The 21,342-nt window shown below is 42.3% G+C and overlaps 1 protein-coding gene across 3 annotated transcripts in view; it reads right to left on the bottom strand.

Moving 5' to 3' along the window:
* Positions 1 to 3,717: 3,717 nt before the first annotated feature.
* Positions 3,718 to 21,342, bottom strand: part of sik3 (SIK family kinase 3) — a 123,710-nt gene continuing 106,085 nt past the window's right edge. The window contains exons 20-27 of one of the 3 annotated variants that reach the window (XR_004560022.1): positions 17,666 to 17,832; positions 16,574 to 16,701; positions 12,838 to 13,604; positions 12,574 to 12,728; positions 7,421 to 7,550; positions 7,211 to 7,337; positions 6,353 to 6,923; positions 3,718 to 6,163 (exon numbers count right to left, since the gene is read on the bottom strand). Coding sequence is in view for 2 of the 3 variants with exons in the window: in XM_034167906.1 (XP_034023797.1) it covers positions 7,216 to 7,337; positions 7,421 to 7,550; positions 12,574 to 12,728; positions 12,838 to 13,604; positions 16,574 to 16,701; positions 17,666 to 17,832 (1,469 nt within the window). In the remaining variant the exon portion in view is untranslated. Of the gene's footprint in view, positions 6,924 to 7,210; positions 7,338 to 7,420; positions 7,551 to 12,573; positions 12,729 to 12,837; positions 13,605 to 16,573; positions 16,702 to 17,665; positions 17,833 to 21,342 lie in introns of all 3 variants that reach the window. The other 2 variants (XM_034167906.1, XM_034167905.1) reach the window with 2 other exon arrangements.

Below are 21,342 nucleotides of genomic sequence, written 5' to 3'. Positions count from 1 at the left end.
AGTGCTGGTTATAAAACCAGGCCCGTGACCAAGTAGTTGCAATGAAATCGCAAGTTACCCTCAGCTGTTCTCGCCAATTTGGAAGATGGAAAAATGCAGTAAGTGCAAAAATTCCTTGTGAGTTCAACCTGGCACTATGAAGTGATGGCAGCTTGTGCCATTTGATGCGAGACCATTTTTCCTCCATTTTGTAAAACTTGTATGCTTCACAAAGCTCAAAAAGGAATTTAAAATCATCTCTCCAGCCAAGGTTCTCATACTCTGGTATCCCTTCGGTGCCCATGTATGCATTTTGCAAATCATCATACAGTTCCAAAATCTCATCATTAAACTTGCAGTTAATGTTAGGTGACCGTATAAAAAGAAGTTCATCACGTCACAGAACAAGATCAAGAATATGGTGCTGGCAGCTGTTGTATTGAGGTTCATTGAATCCCGTGTCTCGAAAAGTTCTCTGAAGCCTGGCAACAACACCATTTTTGCGACCAGTATTGACTGTTGTGTCAGACATGATCATCTGAATACTGTTCCATGCACTGTACTCATCAAGCAGGTCCTGTAGTGGTATATGTCTGCAGCAGTTCCACTGTCACTTGCCAAAATGCCAAGTTGCTCTGTCATTTTTCAAGCACACAACTTCGTACTCCTTATTGTCAATTTTCTTACCATCAAATTGCAGACAATTTTTTTTGTATATATTTTATTATTTCTTGATACTTCTTAATTCTTTTCTTGTTACATTATTTTAAATAGTATTGTGTAAACTCGTATTTTTTTTTTTAAAAGTGATGTAGTGCTAGGTGCGGGAGGTTTTCTCATGATCCAATGAAATAAACTTCAAAAAAGTGAACTATGGGTAAAAGTTCATCAAATGCAACATCAGGAAAATTAAAGTTTTGAAAAACGTTTTGTAGTCATAACCCTACTCCCCATCCAACATGATGAAGTTTGAGAGGTGCTGCAAAGAGAAATGGACAAAAACTGCCCAGACAGGTGCCATGGTCTCCCTTTGTCTGCCTCTTTCCCTTTTTTAACTTCTTGTGTGTAGTTTGTCTGTTTTCCCTCCAGGTGACGCTCTGCAGAGCCGAGGAACACTTGCAGCTCATCTTCTCCTTGCAGCTGACTGCATGAGCGCCTGATGGCTACTTAAACCCCGGCTCTGAGCTCAGTCTTTGTTCCGCAAGCCTGACTGGCTGGATTCAATTCTTCTGTGAGCCTTCCACAATGAATCCGTGTCCTTGACCATGCCAGATTCTACACGTCATCATTCCTGCCACTTCCATGCGCTCTGATGTCTGAGCTTCCCGTAGCTCATCTCCAGGTACCCTGGCCATCTCTAATTACCGTATTGTTGATCCTTTTGTTTCCAGACGAATTCCTGCACATCACTTTAGAACTCATCTGCTCATTAAGTCTGTGAGATCCTGTTTGTGACTGTGCATTGACTAAGAACTGTATGAGCTCTGATGCAGAACAGTTAAGAACTTTCCAAGTCTTTTCTAAAGCCCTGCTTAATTGGAAATGCGTCACAAGCCGCGCAGCACCTGACCTCTTAAGATAATTCATGAACTGTGAACAATTCCTGAACAGAGAACCTTATTTCCTAGACAGTGAAATTTATTCCTGGACCTGAGAACATTCCTGTTTAAACCTTCAGTGAACTGTTGGTTGGTTAAGGCTTCCAGTTTTATGAGCACAGTCACCTGTGTTCTCCATTTTCCTAGTTCCTCGTCTCTCTGCGTCCCACCTGGCCCTGGTTCCAGCTCCATATACTCCAGGACTCCAGCTCGTTCTCAGACTCCCAAGTCTGGCCCAGTGTGCACTGCGGCTCCTTAACTTCCACCACTATATGTGGGCCCGGTCTCGGCTCAGCAGGCTTCCTGCAGCTCAGCACAGTACTTCAAGTTATTTGGTGTTGTAAATAAAACTCTTTTCATTCACAATCTGTTCTGCTTCTTGCTCCCAGCGTTTGAGTCCAACCCCTTGTAATGGTCCGGTTCCAGCTGGACCTCTAACCACAACAATTGGTGCCCCAAGCTTTTGGCATCATATTCAAGAAGACTCAAAGCTGTAATTGCTGTCAAACATGCATCAACAAAGTATTGAGCAAAGGGTTTGAATACTTACGTACATGTGATTTATTAGTTTTTAATTTTTTAAAATTTTCAAAAATTTCAGAAAACTTTTTGACGTCATTATGGGGTGTTGTGAGTAGAATTATTAAGGGGGGGGGGGGGGCGTTGCTCCATTTAAGAATAAGACTAACATACAATGTGGAAAAAGTGAAGCACTGAATACTTTCCGGATGCACCGTAAGAGTTCAGGATAAACAAGTACAGTCAAGACAGTCCGGAATACGAGGGCTGTCAATAAAGTAACGGTCCTTTTTATTTTTTTCAAAAACTATATGGATTTCATTCATATGTTTTTACGTCAGACATGCTTGAACCCTCGTGCGCATGCGTGATTTTTCCACGCCTGTCGGTGACGTCATTCGCCTGTGAGCACTCCTTGTGGGAGGAGTCGTCCAGCCCCTCGTCGGAATTCCTTTGTCTGAGAAGTTGCTGAGAGACTGGCGCGTTGTTTGATCAAAATTTTTTCTAAACCTGTGAGACACATCGAAGTGGACACGGTTCGAAAAATTAAGCTGGTTTTCAGTGAAAATTTTAACGGCTGATGAGAGATTTTGAGGTGATTCTGTCGCTTTAAGGACTTTTCACGGTGCGAGACATCGCGCAGCGCTCTCAGGCGGCGTCATCAGCCTGTTCAAGCTGAAAACCTCCACATTTCAGGTTCTATTGATCCAGGACGTCGTGAGAGAACAGAGAAGTTTCAGAAGAAGTCGGTTTCAGCATTTTATCCGGATATTCCACTGTTAAAGGAGATTTTTTTAATGAAAGACGTGCGGACGGGTCCGCGCGTCGGGACGCAGCCGCTGCGACGCTCCGTCACAGGAAAAACACCTCTGTTGAAAGCCTTAAGGACAAGTTGGAACATGTCCTGCCTGTTAAACAATTTCTCATCTACTCACTCCACTGAAAGCCATCAAAAGCCGCCTGGATTTTACAAATGGTTATCAACACGGAGGTGTTTTTCCTGTGCCGCCGCACCGCGTCGGCTGCGTCCCGACGCGCGGATCCGTCCGCACGTCTTTCATTAAAAAAAATCTCCTTTAACAGTGGAATATCCGGATAAAATGCTGAAACCGACTTCTTCTGAAACTTCTCTGTTCTCTCACGACGTCCTGGATCAATAGAGCCTGAAATGTGGAGGTTTTCAGCTTGAACAGGCTGATGACGGCGGCTGAGAGCGCAGCGCGACGTCTCGCACCGTGAAAAGTCCTTAAAGCGACAGAATCACCTCAAAATCTCTCATCAGCCGTTAAAATTTTCACTGAAAACCAGCTTAATTTTTCGAACCGTGTCCACTTCGATGTGTCTCACAGGTTTAGAAAAAATTTTGATCAAACAACGCGCCAGTCTCTCAGCAACTTCTCAAAGGAATTCCGACGAGGGGCTGGATGACTCCTCCCACAAGGAGTGCTCACAGGCGAATGACGTCACCGACAGGCGTGGAAAAACTCACGCATGCGCACGAGGGTTCAAGCATGTCTGACGTAAAAACATATGAAAGAAATCCATATAGTTTTTGAAAAAAATAAAAAGGACCTATACTTTATTGACAGCCCTCGTATACTTAACCAATAAACAAGGCATGACCTTTTCAAACTGTCTTTATTTATATATATTTATTCATCTCAGTTTGGTTGATATTCTTTTTAGTCGTTTTTCTTGCACTTTAGTATTTCTGTACTCAACAAAAAGAAACAAAACAAATGAGACAAAATAACTTTTGGGGGGGAGAGGCAAAACGTAAAGTAGACAGCAAGCTTGCTGAAGAGGGATGTTGGGATTAAGAGAAAAAGCAGACAGGCAGAAGGGATGATAGAAGAGTTTGGACTGAACATGAGGTGAGTCTGATCAGGCAGTGCTTTCCATTCACGTGCCTCTGATCTTTAACCAACACAAACCCGCCGACAGCTCTGACACCATACTCAAAATTAGACAACGTGGAGGATCAGGATCCCCCTCTTAAAATCTGCACTTTGGCTTGGTGTAAACCACGACCATTAAGACAAAACGAGGTCCAGAGAAATATTTAATCTACCCAATCAGACTCAGCCTCTGCTGGCAGAAACGCATTGAGGAGCTAATCGTAGGTCAGATGTGTATCTCCACTACAGCAGGACTTAAGGAAGATGGCAGAAAACACATCAGGTCAAGGAAATTTAAGTCTGTTGCGTTTTAGTCTTTACTGCTGTCTCTTGGGACCAACCAACAGATTAATCAAACTCAACCTAATCAGGGTCTGAGGAGTGAATGCTGTTAAATAGGAAGTGGCATGATGCAAATTGAAAGCAGAGGGGCTGCATCACACCATTAACAGCTCTCAGAGTTATATAGCATTATAGCATACAATACAGTTAGGGGTTCATGTCATCCGTGCAGCCAGGCATTGCGAAATTTGACCTATATAAACAAAGGTAAGTGGACCTGGAACTTTTTTCTTTACACCACAGTCTCTGGCTGGTCTGATATACAATCAGGAACACTGTATATAGGAGGATAAATAAAGGACATACAATAAAATTAAAAGGGGTGTGCTAACAGTTCCTGGATCTCTTCAGTCCTTTCTTGGTGGTCCCTAATGCAGCAGAGCACCAGCCCGACTCAGCTTAGGAAACCAAGTCCACATCACGTTAAGCATGTTTAGGGTAGGCATACCCATTATGGTTTGGAGGGATGCCTAGTTGTTACCAACTCCAACAGGGTCCTTCTGCTCTTCATGAAGCAACCACAGGCTCCTTTTCAAATGCACAAGGAAACACAGCAAACAGAGGTTTAAAAAAACAAAAACAAGTGTTTGGGGGGGGAGGTATGGGGTGGTGACCTCATGGCTCAATGGCAGGAGACGCATGCCACAAAATATTCCAGGTTCAATTTTTTTTTTCCTTTGCTGCTTCCCCACATTTGTTGTCTCGAGTCCGCTTTCAAATGAAGGCAAAAATGAAAACTGGGGTGGATTTGAGTTGCAGTTTTGTCCGTGGCTGCTGTAGCAACAAGACATAACTCAAAAAGAAGAGCCGCGTTGGTAAGGCGTCATCAAATCGGAAGCTGATACAGTTAAAAATGATGTGAGGGTCACAGACGATAGGTAGGGCAGCGAGAGAAAAACAAGTGTGTTTGTCCATCTCCACACAGTCATGTTGAGGATGATATGTCAGCTATTTTACAAGTTATTCTCTGTTTTTTAAAGTGTCAAGACTTTGCAGCATCCAAACCAATTCAGACAAAGCCCAAACCCTGACCCTGTATGTCTTGCCGCAGCTACACCATTAACATCAACAAGAATGACAGCCACAACATCGACAGTTGAAATGATAGTTTAAAAAGCAACAAAATTCATTTCCACTTGTTCAAGTGTTGATAGAATATCAAAACAAATAAAACAATCTTTTACAACAGGAAGAGCGCCGTCTCTTTTCTGTTGTCTTTCGGTTAGAAATTTCAATAATCGTTAAACACAAAAATATTCAAAGACAAATGATAAAACAACACCAATGTAAAAATCCTCCCAGACAACATCTACAAACAAAATGTAAAAAAAAAAAAAAAATTCCAAGAGCATTCTATACATGGTATCACTGTACAAGGAAAGGAGCAAATGTCCGGTAAAATTACCCACCATGCAACACACTGTCACAGACAATGGTAAGAGGTTATGAAAGATGGAGAAAAGGTGAGAAGAATGGGGATGAGGGTGGAACTGAAAAGGAGGGCAAGAGAGCACGAAGAAGTGTGAGGAGAGAAGCACGGAGGTCTGGAAAAAACATAGCTTGAACTGAAAGTGCAGACTTATGCAAATAAAAAAATCCTTTCTTCCTCAACACAAAACTATTTCTCTTTTAATAATAATAACAATAATAATCATGGAAACGGTATCAGCGATAAGAGTAATAATATTGACCATAATGCCTACATGGACATTCTCCATAAAAACAAGTTTAAAATTAAATGTAAAACAAGGAAAAAGAAAACAGAATGAGGAAGGAAGGACACACACACACACACACACACACACACACACACACACACACACACAGCTGGTTTGTCCTGTGTGCTCTCACAGAGCTCCATCTTTGGAGACAGAGGACCTAAACCCACCCAAAGGGCCCGCTGCACAGCCTGACTGAGCTTACAATCCACTCCACAGTGATCTGCTGCAGGACAGCAGCAGGAACACACTGAAACTCATGCATACACCTTTGCTCCACCCCAGTCCGCTTTCAGACACACACTCCTAATGTGAATACTTTGGGTTTGTGGCTGTAGAATGTACATGTGGTTCCATGCTCCTGCAAGCGTGACTGTCGAGATGCCTTAGGCCAAGGAGGCACACAATGAAGCGTGTCAGCAGTTAGGGATCAAAGGTGAAAGGGGAGACTTTTAGGTCAGAGTGGCATTTGGGAGGAGGTGGGGTGGGTTGAGGGTTTGGACCATGTTGAATGAGGGAGAAGCAGATCCTCCGAATCTACAAATGATGATTCTTTGATGTGAGAAGTGACATTCCATGGCGATGAATGCTGGATGTCTGTGCAGAAAATGCTGGTACTTTGACGTTTTTAACCCCATGGCCTTTTCTGTGACCCCGACCTGTGTACATCTTGCCCCACCCACTCCTCCCCTTCTGTCATACAGCCTGCCATCCTGGGGTCAGATGGAAACAGACAGATGGACATAGAGCGCACCCGCTTGGGCAGATGATGGTGTTTGGTGTGATGCTGCTTGTGATGCTGCTCAACTCAAGTCAACACAACTCAGTATGGCTGATATGGATCGCTGTGCACAGGATATACACCCCTCCTACAAGAGAACACACACAGGGAGAAAATACAAGGAAGTATGGAGGAGAGACAAAAATTAATTTTCAATACATCGGTTGCCTTCACATTAAAGCTCCAACACAGTCAATTTCATTTTTCAATATTCAGCATTAAAGAACTCAAAACATGATATAGAACATCAGTACATGGAGTTACAGTGCCTCTATTTTAGCTGATTGTTCTCAACAACTGACTGTGCAGATCTTCATTTTTATACTGAACTGATTAATTGTTAAAAATCTATCAGAAGACGTGGTGTGTGCACACCTGTGCTAGACCCCAGCCTGCTCCATGCTGTACTGCAGGTCAGGGGGTTTGTAGCTGAGGAGCATGTCCGTGGTGCAGGACAAGGGGTAGCATGCTGCAGCATGGATCTCTCCTTCCACATCACATGCTGTGCAAGGAAACACGCTTTACTGATGTAGACAAAGATAAACAAAATAACAGTTCAGCTCTATCAATGTATATCCGACTCACCCGAATCTTCTCGCTGGTGAAGCTGCTGACTTCCTGTCAGCGATGTCTGGCTGAGAATGTCCGACATACGAGCAGAACTAAGAGCCTTCCCAGCCAATAAACTCATTCCAGACATAGGTTCTGCCTGATCCTATGCAAAAATTAAAAGGACAATTTTCAGCATAAAAACCAGTAACTAGCACCTTTCAGTTATTTGTGACAACTCAGAATTTTGGAGGAAACCTATTTTGTGCTGATGATCCCCACTGCCAAACAAACAAAAATCCAAACATTTACGGCTATACAGTGGTGGGCACAGCTAACCAAAAAGTTAGTTTCGATAACAGCTAATCAGCTAACTGAAAAGTTATATTTTATAAAGCTAAACCGATAAACCACCCAAAAATTTATCAGAAGCTACAGCTAACCGATAACTTTCACGAAACTACTAACAAGCTGATTTTGAGTTTTAACACCACGATCGCTTCTGGTTGCATCAAAGGCGACCCAAACAATGAGTCAGCACTTCTGTCTTTGTGCGCCCTGCCCACTGCTGGAAGCTCCTGTTTTTACAGCAGTGAAGCAGCTGAGGGGAGCTAGGCTCAACTCTACACACACACAAAACAAGCCATTATTCCTTAACAGAATACAGCAGTGCAGCAGTGAAGCAGAGGTCTTGGAAAATAAAGCAGTTTTGATTTATGGTTTTGATTTAAAATCATCAAATTAATCTGGATAGAATAACTCCATTAATTAAACAAATATGTAGGACTGCTTTTTTGCATTTACGCAATATCTCTAAAATCAGAAAGGTCTTGTCTCAGAGTGATGCTGAAAAACTAATTCATGCATTTATTTCCTCTAGGCTGGACTATTGTAATTCATTATTATCAGGTTGTCCTAAAAGTTCCCTAAAAAGCCTTCAGTTAATTCAAAATGCTGCAGCTAGAGTACTGACGGGGACTAGAAGGAGAGAGCATATCTCACCCATATTGGCCTCTCTTCATTGGCTTCCTGTTAATTCTAGAATAGAATTTAAAATTCTTCTTCTTACTTATAAGGTTTTGAATAATCAGGTCCATCTTATCTTAGGGACCTCGTAGTACCATATCACCCCAATAGAGCGCTTCGCTCTCAGACTGCAGGCTTACTTGTAGTTCCTAGGGTTTGTAAGAGTAGAATGGGAGGCAGAGCCTTCAGCTTTCAGGCTCCTCTCCTGTTGAACCAGCTCCCAATTCAGATCAGGGAGACAGACACCCTCTCTACTTTTAAGATTAGGCTTAAAACTTTCCTTTTTGCTAAAGCTTATAGTTAGGGCTGGATCAGGTGACCCTGAACCATCCCTTAGTTATGCTGCTATAGACGTAGACTGCTGGGGGGTTCCCATGATGCACTGTTTCTTTCTCTTTTTGCTCTGTATGCACCACTCTGCATTTAATCATTAGTGATCGATCTCTGCTCCCCTCCCACAGCATGTCTTTTTCCTGGTTCTCTCCCTCAGCCCCAACCAGTCCCAGCAGAAGACTGCCCCTCCCTGAGCCTGGTTCTGCTGGAGGTTTCTTCCTGTTAAAAGGGAGTTTTTCCTTCCCACTGTAGCCAAGTGCTTGCTCACAGGGGGTCGTTTTGACCGTTGGGGTTTTACATAATTATTGTATGGCCTTGCCTTACAATATAAAGCGCCTTGGGGCAACTGTTTGTTGTGATTTGGCGCTATATAAAAAAATTGATTGATTGATTGATTGATGTCAATTCTGTCATTTGTACAAAGTTAAAATATAACACATATCTTTTAATTTTAAATAATGCACTAATTTTGACGTTTTGGGTAAAATGAACCTCCACTAACTGATTGGTTGACTCAATCATTCTATGTAAAAACCAACACGTTAATGTGACGTGACGTATTGGTATTTACATATAAATGTGCTTTTGTAAAATATGCCATTTTATTCATATGTAAAAAAAAAAAAAGACATTTGAAAAAGCCAAAAGTCAAGTTGTTATAACTTATTAGACAACCATCTGATATAATCGGGGTCAAAAAGCATAGAACACTGCCATCTACTGGCGTCCAGACCCTAACCCATAATCCTCTGCGTACCAGTTTTTTTTTTTTTTTTGTGCGCCAGAGAGTTGCTGCAGTTTAAACAGAATCCACTGAACATTAGGATTATGGGATATCTCAATACTTAGGACGAATACTGCCATGAACACTACTGGCCAGTAGATGGCAGTAGAGACCGTAGCGCAAACAGGAAGCGATGCAACTCTCAGTGATTCCAACTGAATATAATGGAGAAGCAACCTGAGCTTCTTCTGGCATTTTTACATAAAACAAACAATAACAACAACTATAAACCCAGAGAGTATATTCACAAGCGTTTTAGGCACAATATACAAAGAGTTTAATGCTGTTGTCCATGTGGAGCCTGATCAGAGCATCTCAAATGCATTTCTCCTGTCGTGACTGTACTGAGATTACCGACAATGCACCTGGACACAGCATGTCCACACTAAAACCTTCAAAATGAGTGCAATACTTTAAAACTAAAACATACAGCTGATATTTTAACTGTATAAAACTTCAGAAGTGACATTAATTTAAATAACATGTCCAAAATTAGTTTGGTTAAAATTTTAAACATAAGTTAAAACTTTATGCCTCTGGACGACTTGGGTGACATTGCCGTTGAGTTAATATGGTGTCAAGCGTAATTATCTTGTGACCAGCTCTTCTCGGACTGCAGAGGATAGAACGGTTTCTTCAGAAACCAGCTCTCCACTGTTTACAGAGAATAGAGCTGTTTATCTGTGACAAAACATTTAACAGGTAAGTGCTAAAATCTTTGATAACAGACTTAAAGGTTTTTAACTGTAAAGCTTTATTTACTTCACCTGCAAAAACATGTTAGCGATCTAAAAATTATCAGACCAAAATTTATCGGAAGATAATTGGTCCGATGATGGTTTTCAAAGTTATCTGAAAAGCTAATCCGATAATGAAAACATTAGCTTTGATAATTAGCGGCTAGCGGATTAGCGGAAATATGCCTATCACTGTGGCTATACTAAAATATGAAATGGAGCGAAATGGAGCCTAATAATCACAAAATGGGGGTAAAATGTAATGAAATGGAGCAGACTGACCCAGACTGACTCCAAATATGACTCAATTACTTTATTTTTAAGTGAAATGGAGCGAAATGGAGACTGATAACGAAACTGGGGTAACACGTAACGAAATAGAGCAGACCAACCCAGACTGACTCCAAATATGATTAAATATTATTCAATTAATTACTTTTTATTGAATTTTTTTTAAGCGAAATGGAGCAAAATGGGGAATGAAACAGGGGTTAAATGGAGCGAAATGGAGCCTAATAATCACAAAATGGGGGTAAAATGTAATGAAATGGAGCAGACTGACCCAGACTGACTCCAAATATGACTCAATTACTTTATTTTTAAGTGAAATGGAGCGAAATGGAGACTGATAACGAAACTGGGGTAACACGTAAAGAAATAGAGCAGACCAACCCAGACTGACTCCAAATATGATTAAATATTATTCAATTAATTACTTTTTATTGAATTTTTTTAAGCGAAATGGAGCAAAATGGGGAATGAAACAGGGGTTAAATGGAGCAAAATGGAGCAGACCGACTCCAAATACGATTCAATTATGTACTTTCATTAAACTTTTTTAATGAAATGGGATGAAAGGGGACTGATAACGAAATGGGGTAAAACGTAACAAAATGGAGCAGACTGACCCATTAACTGAAATTTCATCTCTTGAATGCCAGTTGGCGCACCTGCCCCTACTACATGTACTGAGCACATCTCACAAAAAACAAAAGCTAAACAATTAAATAAAAGTAATTATTTGGAGTCAGTCTGGTTCACTCTGCTCCATTTCGTTACATTTTACCCCCATTTCGTGATTATCAGTCCCCATTTCGCCCATTTCGTATTTTAGTATGGGCCAAACATTTATGCTATTCAATACAGATCAAAGTTAGAAAGTGCCAAGTATGTTCTCCTTCTATTAAGATTAAATTTCAAAGATAATTCTGGGAGTGGCTTTGGCAACTTTTTCTACTCTACCTTGATATTAGACATGCTGTGATCATGCTTTTTGCACTTATCCATACACTTTAAATTCGGTATTTTTCAACAGAGTATATGATGCCACATAAGGGTTAAACAACAATTCATGACTCACCTTTAAAAGACAATTTTAATTCGGCCATCATAATATTGGGAATGTATGTTTTATCTATCAAATCATTCCTTCATTTTCAACCACTTATCCGGGGCACAGTATCAGCAGAGCAAGGAGTCCACATCTCCCTATCTTCAGCCAAATCCTATCACTCTTCCAGGGGGATCCCCGGTGTTCCCAAGCCAGCTGGGAAATATAATCTCTCCAGTGTGTCCTGGGTCTTCCCTGAGGCCTCCTCCCAGTTGGACATGCCTGGAAGATCTCCCTAGGGAGATGACCAGGGGGCATCCTCACCAGATGCCCAAACCACCTCAACTGGCTTCTTTTGGTGCGACAAAGCAGCGGCTCTTCTCTGAGTCCCTCCTGGATAGTTGAGCTTCTAATTCCTGTCCAGTAGTGTAAACCCAGATACCCAGTGGAGGAATTTCATTTCTGCCGCTTGTATCCTTAATCTTATTCTTTCAGTCATTACCCAAAGCTCAAGATCATACGTGAGGACAGGAGCGTAAATTGGCTGGTAAACTGAGAGCCTGACCTTCCAGCTCAGCTCCTTTTTCACCATGATGGTCCAGTACAACGACCGTAAGATTTCAGATGCTGCCCAATTTGTCTATGAATCTCACGCTCCAACTTAGCCCCACTCATGAACAAGACCCTGATATACTTAAACTCCTCCACTTGGGGCAGTATCTATCAATCAGAGACCACATATTTCTGCCAAACCCCAACAGCCCTCAAAGACAAAATAACGGGGCCTGTGTCTAATTTGTACATTGCTTTTTGTTGCTGTGGAGCTTGTTTGAATATTAGTGTTACACCGCCTAATTAACAGATGGCACTGCATCAAAACTAATCACGAATGGTGAGCCACTTTCTTGCTGTCAACAGCCAATGGATTGTCATGACAGATTTATGGACATGTATAAAACAGCAGCAGAATTTCACTCACATAAGCGTCATCACAGGTCTGGATGGTGTGGTGGCGCTGTAGCTGTCCACGGGACCTATAGGCGTCACCTTGGGAACCTCTCGAAAAACCCACACCATTATGATCAGGCACTTCCATGGCCTGCCCTGGGGCCCTGCACTCCACTTGCTCAGCTTCTAAAAAGAGCAACATGATGCGCATTAATCAACTTGTATAAACATTCCCTTACCAGTCTCGTTGTTTGATATACAGTTCTTAATAAACGGCATAATAAACAGCTTTTACCTCTTGTTGAAGAACCACTCCTTATGTAGCCATGCCGGTGGGTCGGGGAGCTGTAGGAAGGAGTGTCTCCATGAGGAGGACCCAGGAGCTCATGATTTTCACCTGCCTTGGCCAGCAGACCATCATGTGCGTGTTGGTACCCAGCGGGCACTTCATCCTCCTCCATGCTTTCTGAGTGGGGCAAAGTGGGGCATGTAGCTTGGGCTGTGTGCTGTTGAGGTTGAACCTCTGGTGGTCGGATTTGGAGGAGGTGGTGATAGTGTTGGCCTCCAGATGCACCCTGCTGTGTGGGTGGTTCCAAGGTCTCAGCCGGACTCAGCTGGCGGAGAAGCAGCATGTCTCCATACTCCTGGGGCCCAGTGCTGGGTGGTGTGGGGGGTGCCGGGCCCTGTCGGGGGCTCTGTCTCTTCAGTAGAGCAGCCAGGTCTTGGGGAGGCAGCCTGAGGTCAGCATGGCCTGTTAAAGAGTGACGGGGAGAAAGGAGGCCCTGGAGAGTCGGGGTGACGTGCTGTTGTGGGGGGCGGTAGTCCAATGGAGTCGGGGAAAGCAGGGCCTGCTGTAGTGTTGAAGGGCTACCATAGCTGCTGGCTCCCACTGGTCCGGTCTGATAACCTTCCAAGCAGGGCACTTTGAGGGATGCCCCCTGCAGGTAGGGGCTGTAGGCAGCAACCACTCCAGAGGTGCCCCGTGAAGCTGCATCAGCAGAGAAGGGGTGGGGATTGAACTGGGCCTGTTCATAACCCGATGAGAAGCGGCCAAGGCTACGACTGGAACAAAGGAAGGAATGAAGGGGATGGTTATGATTGCTGCAGGATCGACTGCAGAAGCACGTAAACAATCCAAACTCTCAATTAGTGCAGCAGATAATTGAAACAATCCTTCACTTGGTGATGCAAGCATCAGATTTGACATGAATGTTCTTCATAAATCAGTGTTTGAGAAAAAAGTGCTGGCCACGTGAAAATCCAATATGGCGGCCAGGTAGGGGTCAATGAAGAATTGTGCCTCACATTCACCCCGATGTCAGGGTGCTGCCATACAAGGCGCTCACTACACACCGGGCCCTTAGTGATTTTCCAGTCAGGCGGGGATTTGAACCGAGGATCTTCTCAAGCCCAACACCTTACCAACTAGACCATCACCTCTCCCTCTAAATTTCTAAACAGTTTTTTGTTTTTGAATCCGCTACAGGATTTAATGAATAAAGATTGCCTTCACAAAATTTTCAGGGAACTTTTAGGACAACCTGATAATAATGAATTACAATAGTCCAGCCTAGAGGAAATAAATGCATGAATTAGCTTTTCAGCATCACTCTGAGACAAGACCTTTCTAATTTTAGAGATATTGCGCAAATGCAAAAAAGCAGTCCTACATATTTGCTTAATATGCGCATTGAAGGACAGATCCTGATCAAAAATGAGCCCAAGATTTCTCACAGTATTACTGGAGGTCAGGGTAATACCATCCAGAGTAAGGATCTGGTTAGACACCATGTTTCTAAGATTTGTGGAATCTTGGAATTCAGTTGGAAAAGTGTGTTGGACGTATGGCAGATCGCAAATACAACGTGCGGTACCTCGTTTGCACTCATGTACTCAACAATTTTGCTGTTTCCTCTTTTGTAGTACAAGCATACCGTTGTGACAACCATCCACGGAACAATGTGGACCTGACATGCTGCTTTAACACAGCTTAAAATTGATAATTTAACTTAAAGGGCAGCTAGAAATGGATCTCTCTCTCTCTCACACACACACACACACACACACACACACACACACACACACACACACACACACACACACACCACACACACACACACACACACACACACACACACACACACACACACACACACACACACACACGAATAACGCGGCTTTGTTTACTAAGGTGGGTAACCATGAACTTCGACCGGAATATTTGATATATTTGACACGTTCATAGAGCATGTGCATGGATAATGCTGATTTGGCTTATTAGGTGGCAAAGAATTTCTATCTGAAGCAACAGGATGTTACTTGACTCTGGTTACTTATCGTGTCCTTTACAAAAAAAAAGTCTGGGCCGATGGCATGCATCTTTGCACAGATCATAAATAATGGTTGAGGAAACCTTGAATGAGCATTTGAGGCTGGCTCAAAATGACAAAATTTGTATACACCTTGTGCATTTAAGCCATTTTCAGGCATAAAGGTATGAATAATTAGGGGTACAGTCACTTTGAGTGATAGCTAATGTGCTGGGTCGATGGCCCCTTGACTGTGTTTGTCTGTTCTGAAAATTTTATCACAACTATCTGAATTAATTTGTCTTCTTATGTGGTTAATCCAACTGGGAGAAGGCCCCGGGGAAGACCCAGGACATGCTGGAGGGATTAGATTTCCCAGCTGGCTTGGAAATGCCTCTGGATGCCCCGGGAACAATGAGAGGATTTGACCGACAATAGAGAAGTGAGGTGAGCTGCTTGGTCTACTGCTACCGCAACTTGGACCCGGATAAGCAGCAGACAATGAATTTATGACTAAATGAATGTGCACTTAACTGTAATAATGGACCATTTAAGACATCAGTGCTCTACTACATTCATGAAGTGAAACATTTGTAGCACCATTAGCACTAATTAGCAGGTATCAACAGCATGGTGACACCAACTACAGTGATAGCACCATAGTTACTGAGGCAATATGCTGGTTGAAGTTTTTAATATCCTCTCCTAAATCAAAAGTTATAAGAGACATCACTCGGTCTGCAAAAAATGCATTAATCAGTCATCAGGTGACCTGGCCTGTTAGCCAGGGTAACTTCAATATCGGTGGGCATGGTTGAGCTTCATTTGTCTCACCCAGGTCACATCAGTCTTGCTCACATCCCACTGCATTACACATTTATGGGCTGGCCAGAACATACTGTAGCCTGAGTTAGGCACTACCAAAACGGCAACATGCAGAGCCGCACGCTGAGCTTCAAATGTACTCTTCAGAAATCCTATGGGTGTCAGAGAGTGTGCTGAGTGTGTACACTACAGTCTATGTTCCTAATATCTATACACCAATGTGCAACACATCACCTTGTGTGTAACTATGTACCACGTCATACAACCTAACAATGACACAACACAGTTCCAGGTTCAGTCTTCACTGAGAGATATAAAAACATTTTGCAAGGAGAAATTTCAAACAGTGCCAATTATTATTTACTTTCTCTCAGAAAAGGCGATCCTGGGTCCAGGGACTGTACATGGAGTGTGAAGACGCACTTTCAAAGGATGGTAGATCCGATGCTATACCAACCGCTGGGACTCTACAGTTACAAAACTCGCAAATCTCACTACTCACCCAGCCAACTTGGGATGGTGATTGCTGGGAAGCTTAGTTGGATTTGAGACTGTCATCAATTCTGGTATCAATGCTGTCAAAAAACTGATGTCCTTATACTGGGAATTCTCCCACAAAGCATCAATGCTCCAGTGACAGTATTGTTGAGTGAAATTTCAAGACATGATTCATGGGAAATCAGCATGAATGAGCATAACAAAAATTAAAAGAAGTAACTGTCAGTGACTTACAATCATATCTGTGCAAACACAATGGACTGAAATAGTTAATGAAGAGGTCATTTAAACATGATATCAAAAAATACTGAGTAAATATGGAGGAAAGAAAGAAATGGAAGCACCATGCAGAACATCTGCCAGTCATTTGGGAATAGGTCACATGTTGGGTGGGATCACCTGTGCGTTTCAGCATTGTCTGCACTCAGTTGCTTCCCAAGGACTCTGTGTCCACATGGTGTAGACAAAAAGCCACCTTGTCTCTGTGCCGCTCCTCCCAGTTCCACTTCCTGCACCTGAATGGTTACCTGCATAATCAATGCAGATGTTAGAAAATAATTGAGGGTCAACTAAATGGAATACTGTAAAAGCTTCTGTAAAAGTTTCCAACAGATTTATTTGTGGTGAGCCACAATGTGACTAAAACATTTCTGTTTTTGCCCAAGGCCATCAAATATGGCCATTGGGTATTGTGAAACTTTGCGCCCATCCATCTGTCTGTGCTCAGCATGAGTCCAGTCTTATTACTGCCAGAGTCTTCAAATGTACAGGAAACATTCTGGGGACACAGACCTTGGACATGTTCAAAGATGGCTAATGTTGACCTATTTTAAGAAGTAAGAGGTTAAAAGGACACATTCTGTTTCAATCTGTTCCATTTTTTTTTTCAGTGGCAGGGGTGGCAGCCAATCAGAAAAGAGCTGCACTGTGATGTCAGTGGCAGGTCTCTCTAAAACTGCTTTGTTTTGTGTGTTTATATATATGTTTCACATATATTATGTAAAAGCTAGTGAGAAATAAACACTTCTAAAACTGAAAACACTTTCTGGAACCGAATAACACTTCTGAAGTGATTTACAAGACATTTAGCGGACATGCTATTGTGCGCGAAATGTATAGAATACCCCTAAATATAACGAATAAGTTCTCTGTGACAGAGAACTTTAATCCCTGGAGGCCATAGAGGAGGTTTATGGATGTGCCGAGGGAGGACATGCAGGTGGTTGGTGTGACAGAGGAAGATACAGAGGACAGGGTGAGATGAAAGCGATTGATCTGCTGTGGTGGCCCCTAACGGGAGAAGGCAAAGGGAGAAAAGGACAACATCAACTAAAAAATTTTTTTTTCATGCCCATCTTCGTATAGTGTGCTAACAGTGGGTGAAGTTTCAATGAAATCCATAAACAGCTCAGAAGGAATTGTACTTACAAGACTCACTGTCAGACAGACTGACAGGATAATTCTTATGTACCTCTGACTTTGCATGCTCACCTGCTGCTGTGAGGGTACACCCTGTGCTATTGGTACAGTTGGGCAGGGAGATCCTGCCTGTTGACTGGTTGGTAGGGAAACCCGAGGCAGGCCTGTCTGAGGTGGGCTGACAGTCTGGCCCTGGAAGAGTGAAGGTGCACCGTGTCGATACTGCACTGATGACGGACCTCCAGTGAAAGAAAAAATTAGACAACCCAATATGTTAATAGACTGAATGTTTTCAACGGATTTCACTAAATTTTTTCATTGTCTTGTGTGTTAAATCTTCAACATTTTCTGGATAGAGGTTATGTGATTTTTGCCTTTGTTATCTGTTCTTTGACATTCTCATTAATGGGTGGTACATGTGAGTGCATTAGTTTCTGAATATGGCTAGAAACTCCCCACCCAGCACATAAACATCAATCCTGCCAAAGCATGTGTACATGATCAAAGCAACACAATCCGTATATACATTATCACAAGTATAGACCTGGCTTGTGTAAGCCACGTTGCGTTTGAAGATGAACCTGCTGGGCAACTTTCTCTCAATCAAAAAAAAAAAAAAAAACCTGCTGAAATGCCAGCAAGAGAAATCAACTTATACATGCACTTGACAGGAAAACAAAAGTAAACAAACATTTGCTGACCAGTGACACTGGTCAATATTGCATCCCTTCAAACAAGATGCATATGGATTCAAGCCTGTAAAAGCAAATTACTATGTCAGGAAAACTGTCTGCAATATCAAGCAGCTATTTAAAAAATGTGAACCACTTAAACCCGGCAAGTGTGTGTGTGTGAGAGAGCGAGAGAGAGAGAGAGAGAAAACAAAAAAGACCACAGTAAAACAAAGTTTCAAATAAGGCTATCAAATGTTTATATGGCTACTCGGTACTAATATTTTCGTATCAAGGATTTAAAGCACTCCTTTGATTACAAACAGTACTTCTTTCAGAAGCTGCCATTTATTTTTGAATTACATGCTTGCATGAAGCATTTCTGCTCTGATTCACAACAATTCTAATTATTAATGGATTGTTAGTCTCCATGATTCTTCAACACAAAAAAAATAATCAGTTTTACAGCCAGTTTTCTGCAGACAAGTCGGGTGATGGATACATGAACATTTTCAAGTCACTAAATATGTCTTGAACTTTGTTTACATTTATCTTTAAGAAAATACCATAGCTGCATGTCAGAAGGCCCAGGGTGTTTTGCGTAAAATTCAGCCTGAAAAGGAGGTGGACGGATGCATGAGCATACGGACATTATTACATTCCTCAGAACGTCCACCCCTAAATGTAATAGAGCAAAATGTCTTGATTTCAACACAAATGTTTAATGCCAGGTGGTGCCAGATCCATTGCAGCTTGTACACAGCTCTCGTACTGCAAACTCTCAAATTGACGTAATGCGACTACTACTGATTAAAAACAAAAGAATGTCTGGGAGCATGAGGTGGTGCAGCACCTTGCTGCATCCATGACACCACTTAACTGGCTTGGGTCCTGAAAACAAACCACCTAGGCAAAACCAGTCCATTGCCTCATCTGCAAAATAGCCATCTGTCTGCCACAGCCATGTGAAGAGTGGGTATTCCCTTGATCATCTCCAGCCACTGGGGCTATCAACACTCAGGCACCTCTCATCTTAGTCTCCGGAAGTAACTGCTTTTTTGACAATAATTTTAAGCAATATCCAAGAATTTGCCGAAGCTGTGGAAGTAGTCCAGCAGTACAAATATCTGGGCAGTTATTGATAACCATCTGACTTTGAAGTATCATGTGGACATCGTGTGCAGGAAAGCTCATTGGCGCATGCATTTTTTTGGAAACTCAGACATTTTAACGCTGATACCACTTTTATGAAAACATTGGTCATTTGACTGAGTCTGTTCTTTCTTTTTGTCCAATGATACGAGTTAGTGACCATTAAAAATCAAAACAGACTGAAGGGCTTTACCAAAGTGTGCAGTAAAATGGCAGGGACTGCTTTAAAGGACCTCCCTGATCTGAACAAGGTCAGGTCAGTGAAAAAGGCAAAGTCAATATTGGCTGATTCTAGTCGCACCCTGTATAGTGAGTTGACGTTGTTTCCATCTCACCACAGATACACCTTACCAAGATGCAATTGTTGTTGTTTATCCAGTTTTGTTCTGATGTCCATTGTTGTTGTGATTGCTGTTTGTACTGCTGGCTGTGAAACTGCCCTGAGGGGATAAAAATAAATCTTAAGACTAAAGACATCCAGGTGTCACCTTAGGTCACTGGTGAACATCCACTCATGACCATACAGCAGTGTTTTTCAACCTTATTTGAGCCGCGGCACCCTTTTTATATTTACAAAATCCTGCGGCACACCACCAACAAAAATATTATAATGCTATTACCTCTGGTTTTGCGCAAAACCCAATTATCGCAATAGAAAATCGATACAGAAAACATCGCATTTCGAAAATCCTCAAGCATTTTGCGCTCTGATCTCAAGTAGGGCTGTCACGATTAGGAATTTCTGGAGACGATTAATTGTCAGACAAATAATTGCGATTGACGAATATATTGTCTATTTTTTTTTCTTTTTTTCCCCTTCTTTATATTCTACTATTGTAGTATAATTACACAACTCTGGAAGAACGTTTGGCTTCTGTGAGTGGAGAAACTGGGAATGGTGCAACATTTTTATTTTTATCTTCATTTTACATACAGTCCCAACTTTTTCTGATTTGTGGTTGTTTACGTTGCATTTCTGAAATTGTTTCTCCTCATCAGTCACGTTTTGTGCTTAAACACTGCATTAAGCTCAAGATTGAACAAATAAATACCTTTGGAAAATAACAGCTGTTAAAGTTCAGAGTTCTCACCTGCTTTTTGTGATCTGTGCGTCTGAACATTGTTTTTTTTTTGTGGCTCTCAGTTCATTCATATATTCTCATTTTTTAAATATGTTTTTAAATATATTTGACCGTTTATTTCATCTCATGAGCTCATAAATTCAGCATACGACGCGCACATGGTGTGAACAGGACGGTAACGGCAGAATCACACCTTTAGAGAAAGTTCAGAGAGAAGTAAAGGCAGCTTCACGATTCCGTTTTGTTAACGTTCACTCGGGTTAAAATCCTCTCTCTGCTCTGCGCTCGCTGCGCACTGAACGTGTTGCGCCTGCATTCAGGAATCTCCCTCACCCACCCCCTCCCTCACCCACCCCCTCCCTCGCAGTCTGCAGCCTGTTAACTCCACGCGCGCGCGCACACACACAGGCACAGACACACACACCGACAGCTCCGCATTTTAGATGGCTTTTGAAGAAGACGGCACTGTTTTAATCGGCCGTCAGCCTCCTTGTTATTGTCCCGCCTTAAGACGAGAGCGAGGCTGCAGCATAATGATGTCAGATTCTGAGTCGTTTTATGCTTTGTGGATAAAATAAATAATTCACGTAATCGCGAATATGAAAAATACTCACGGCACCCCTGACGATCGATCACGGCACCCTAGGGTGCCGCGGCACCCCGGTTGAGAATCACTGCCATACAGCAAGGCAGGCAGCAAAGGACTTTCAAGACTAAAGACAGCTGTTCTCCTGCAAAGATTTTGGCATTGCCAAACACCTCTGTCCAGCAACCTCATCAGCTTTTCCCAGGCTTTTCTCAATATCGAATGCTGCCAATACAAGTTCAACACTTTTACCACATA

This window comes from Thalassophryne amazonica, chromosome 4 (assembly GCF_902500255.1).
Source record: "Thalassophryne amazonica chromosome 4, fThaAma1.1, whole genome shotgun sequence".
Classification (NCBI taxonomy): Eukaryota; Metazoa; Chordata; class Actinopteri; order Batrachoidiformes; family Batrachoididae; genus Thalassophryne; species Thalassophryne amazonica.
This window is presented reverse-complemented; position numbering and strand designations above follow the sequence as displayed.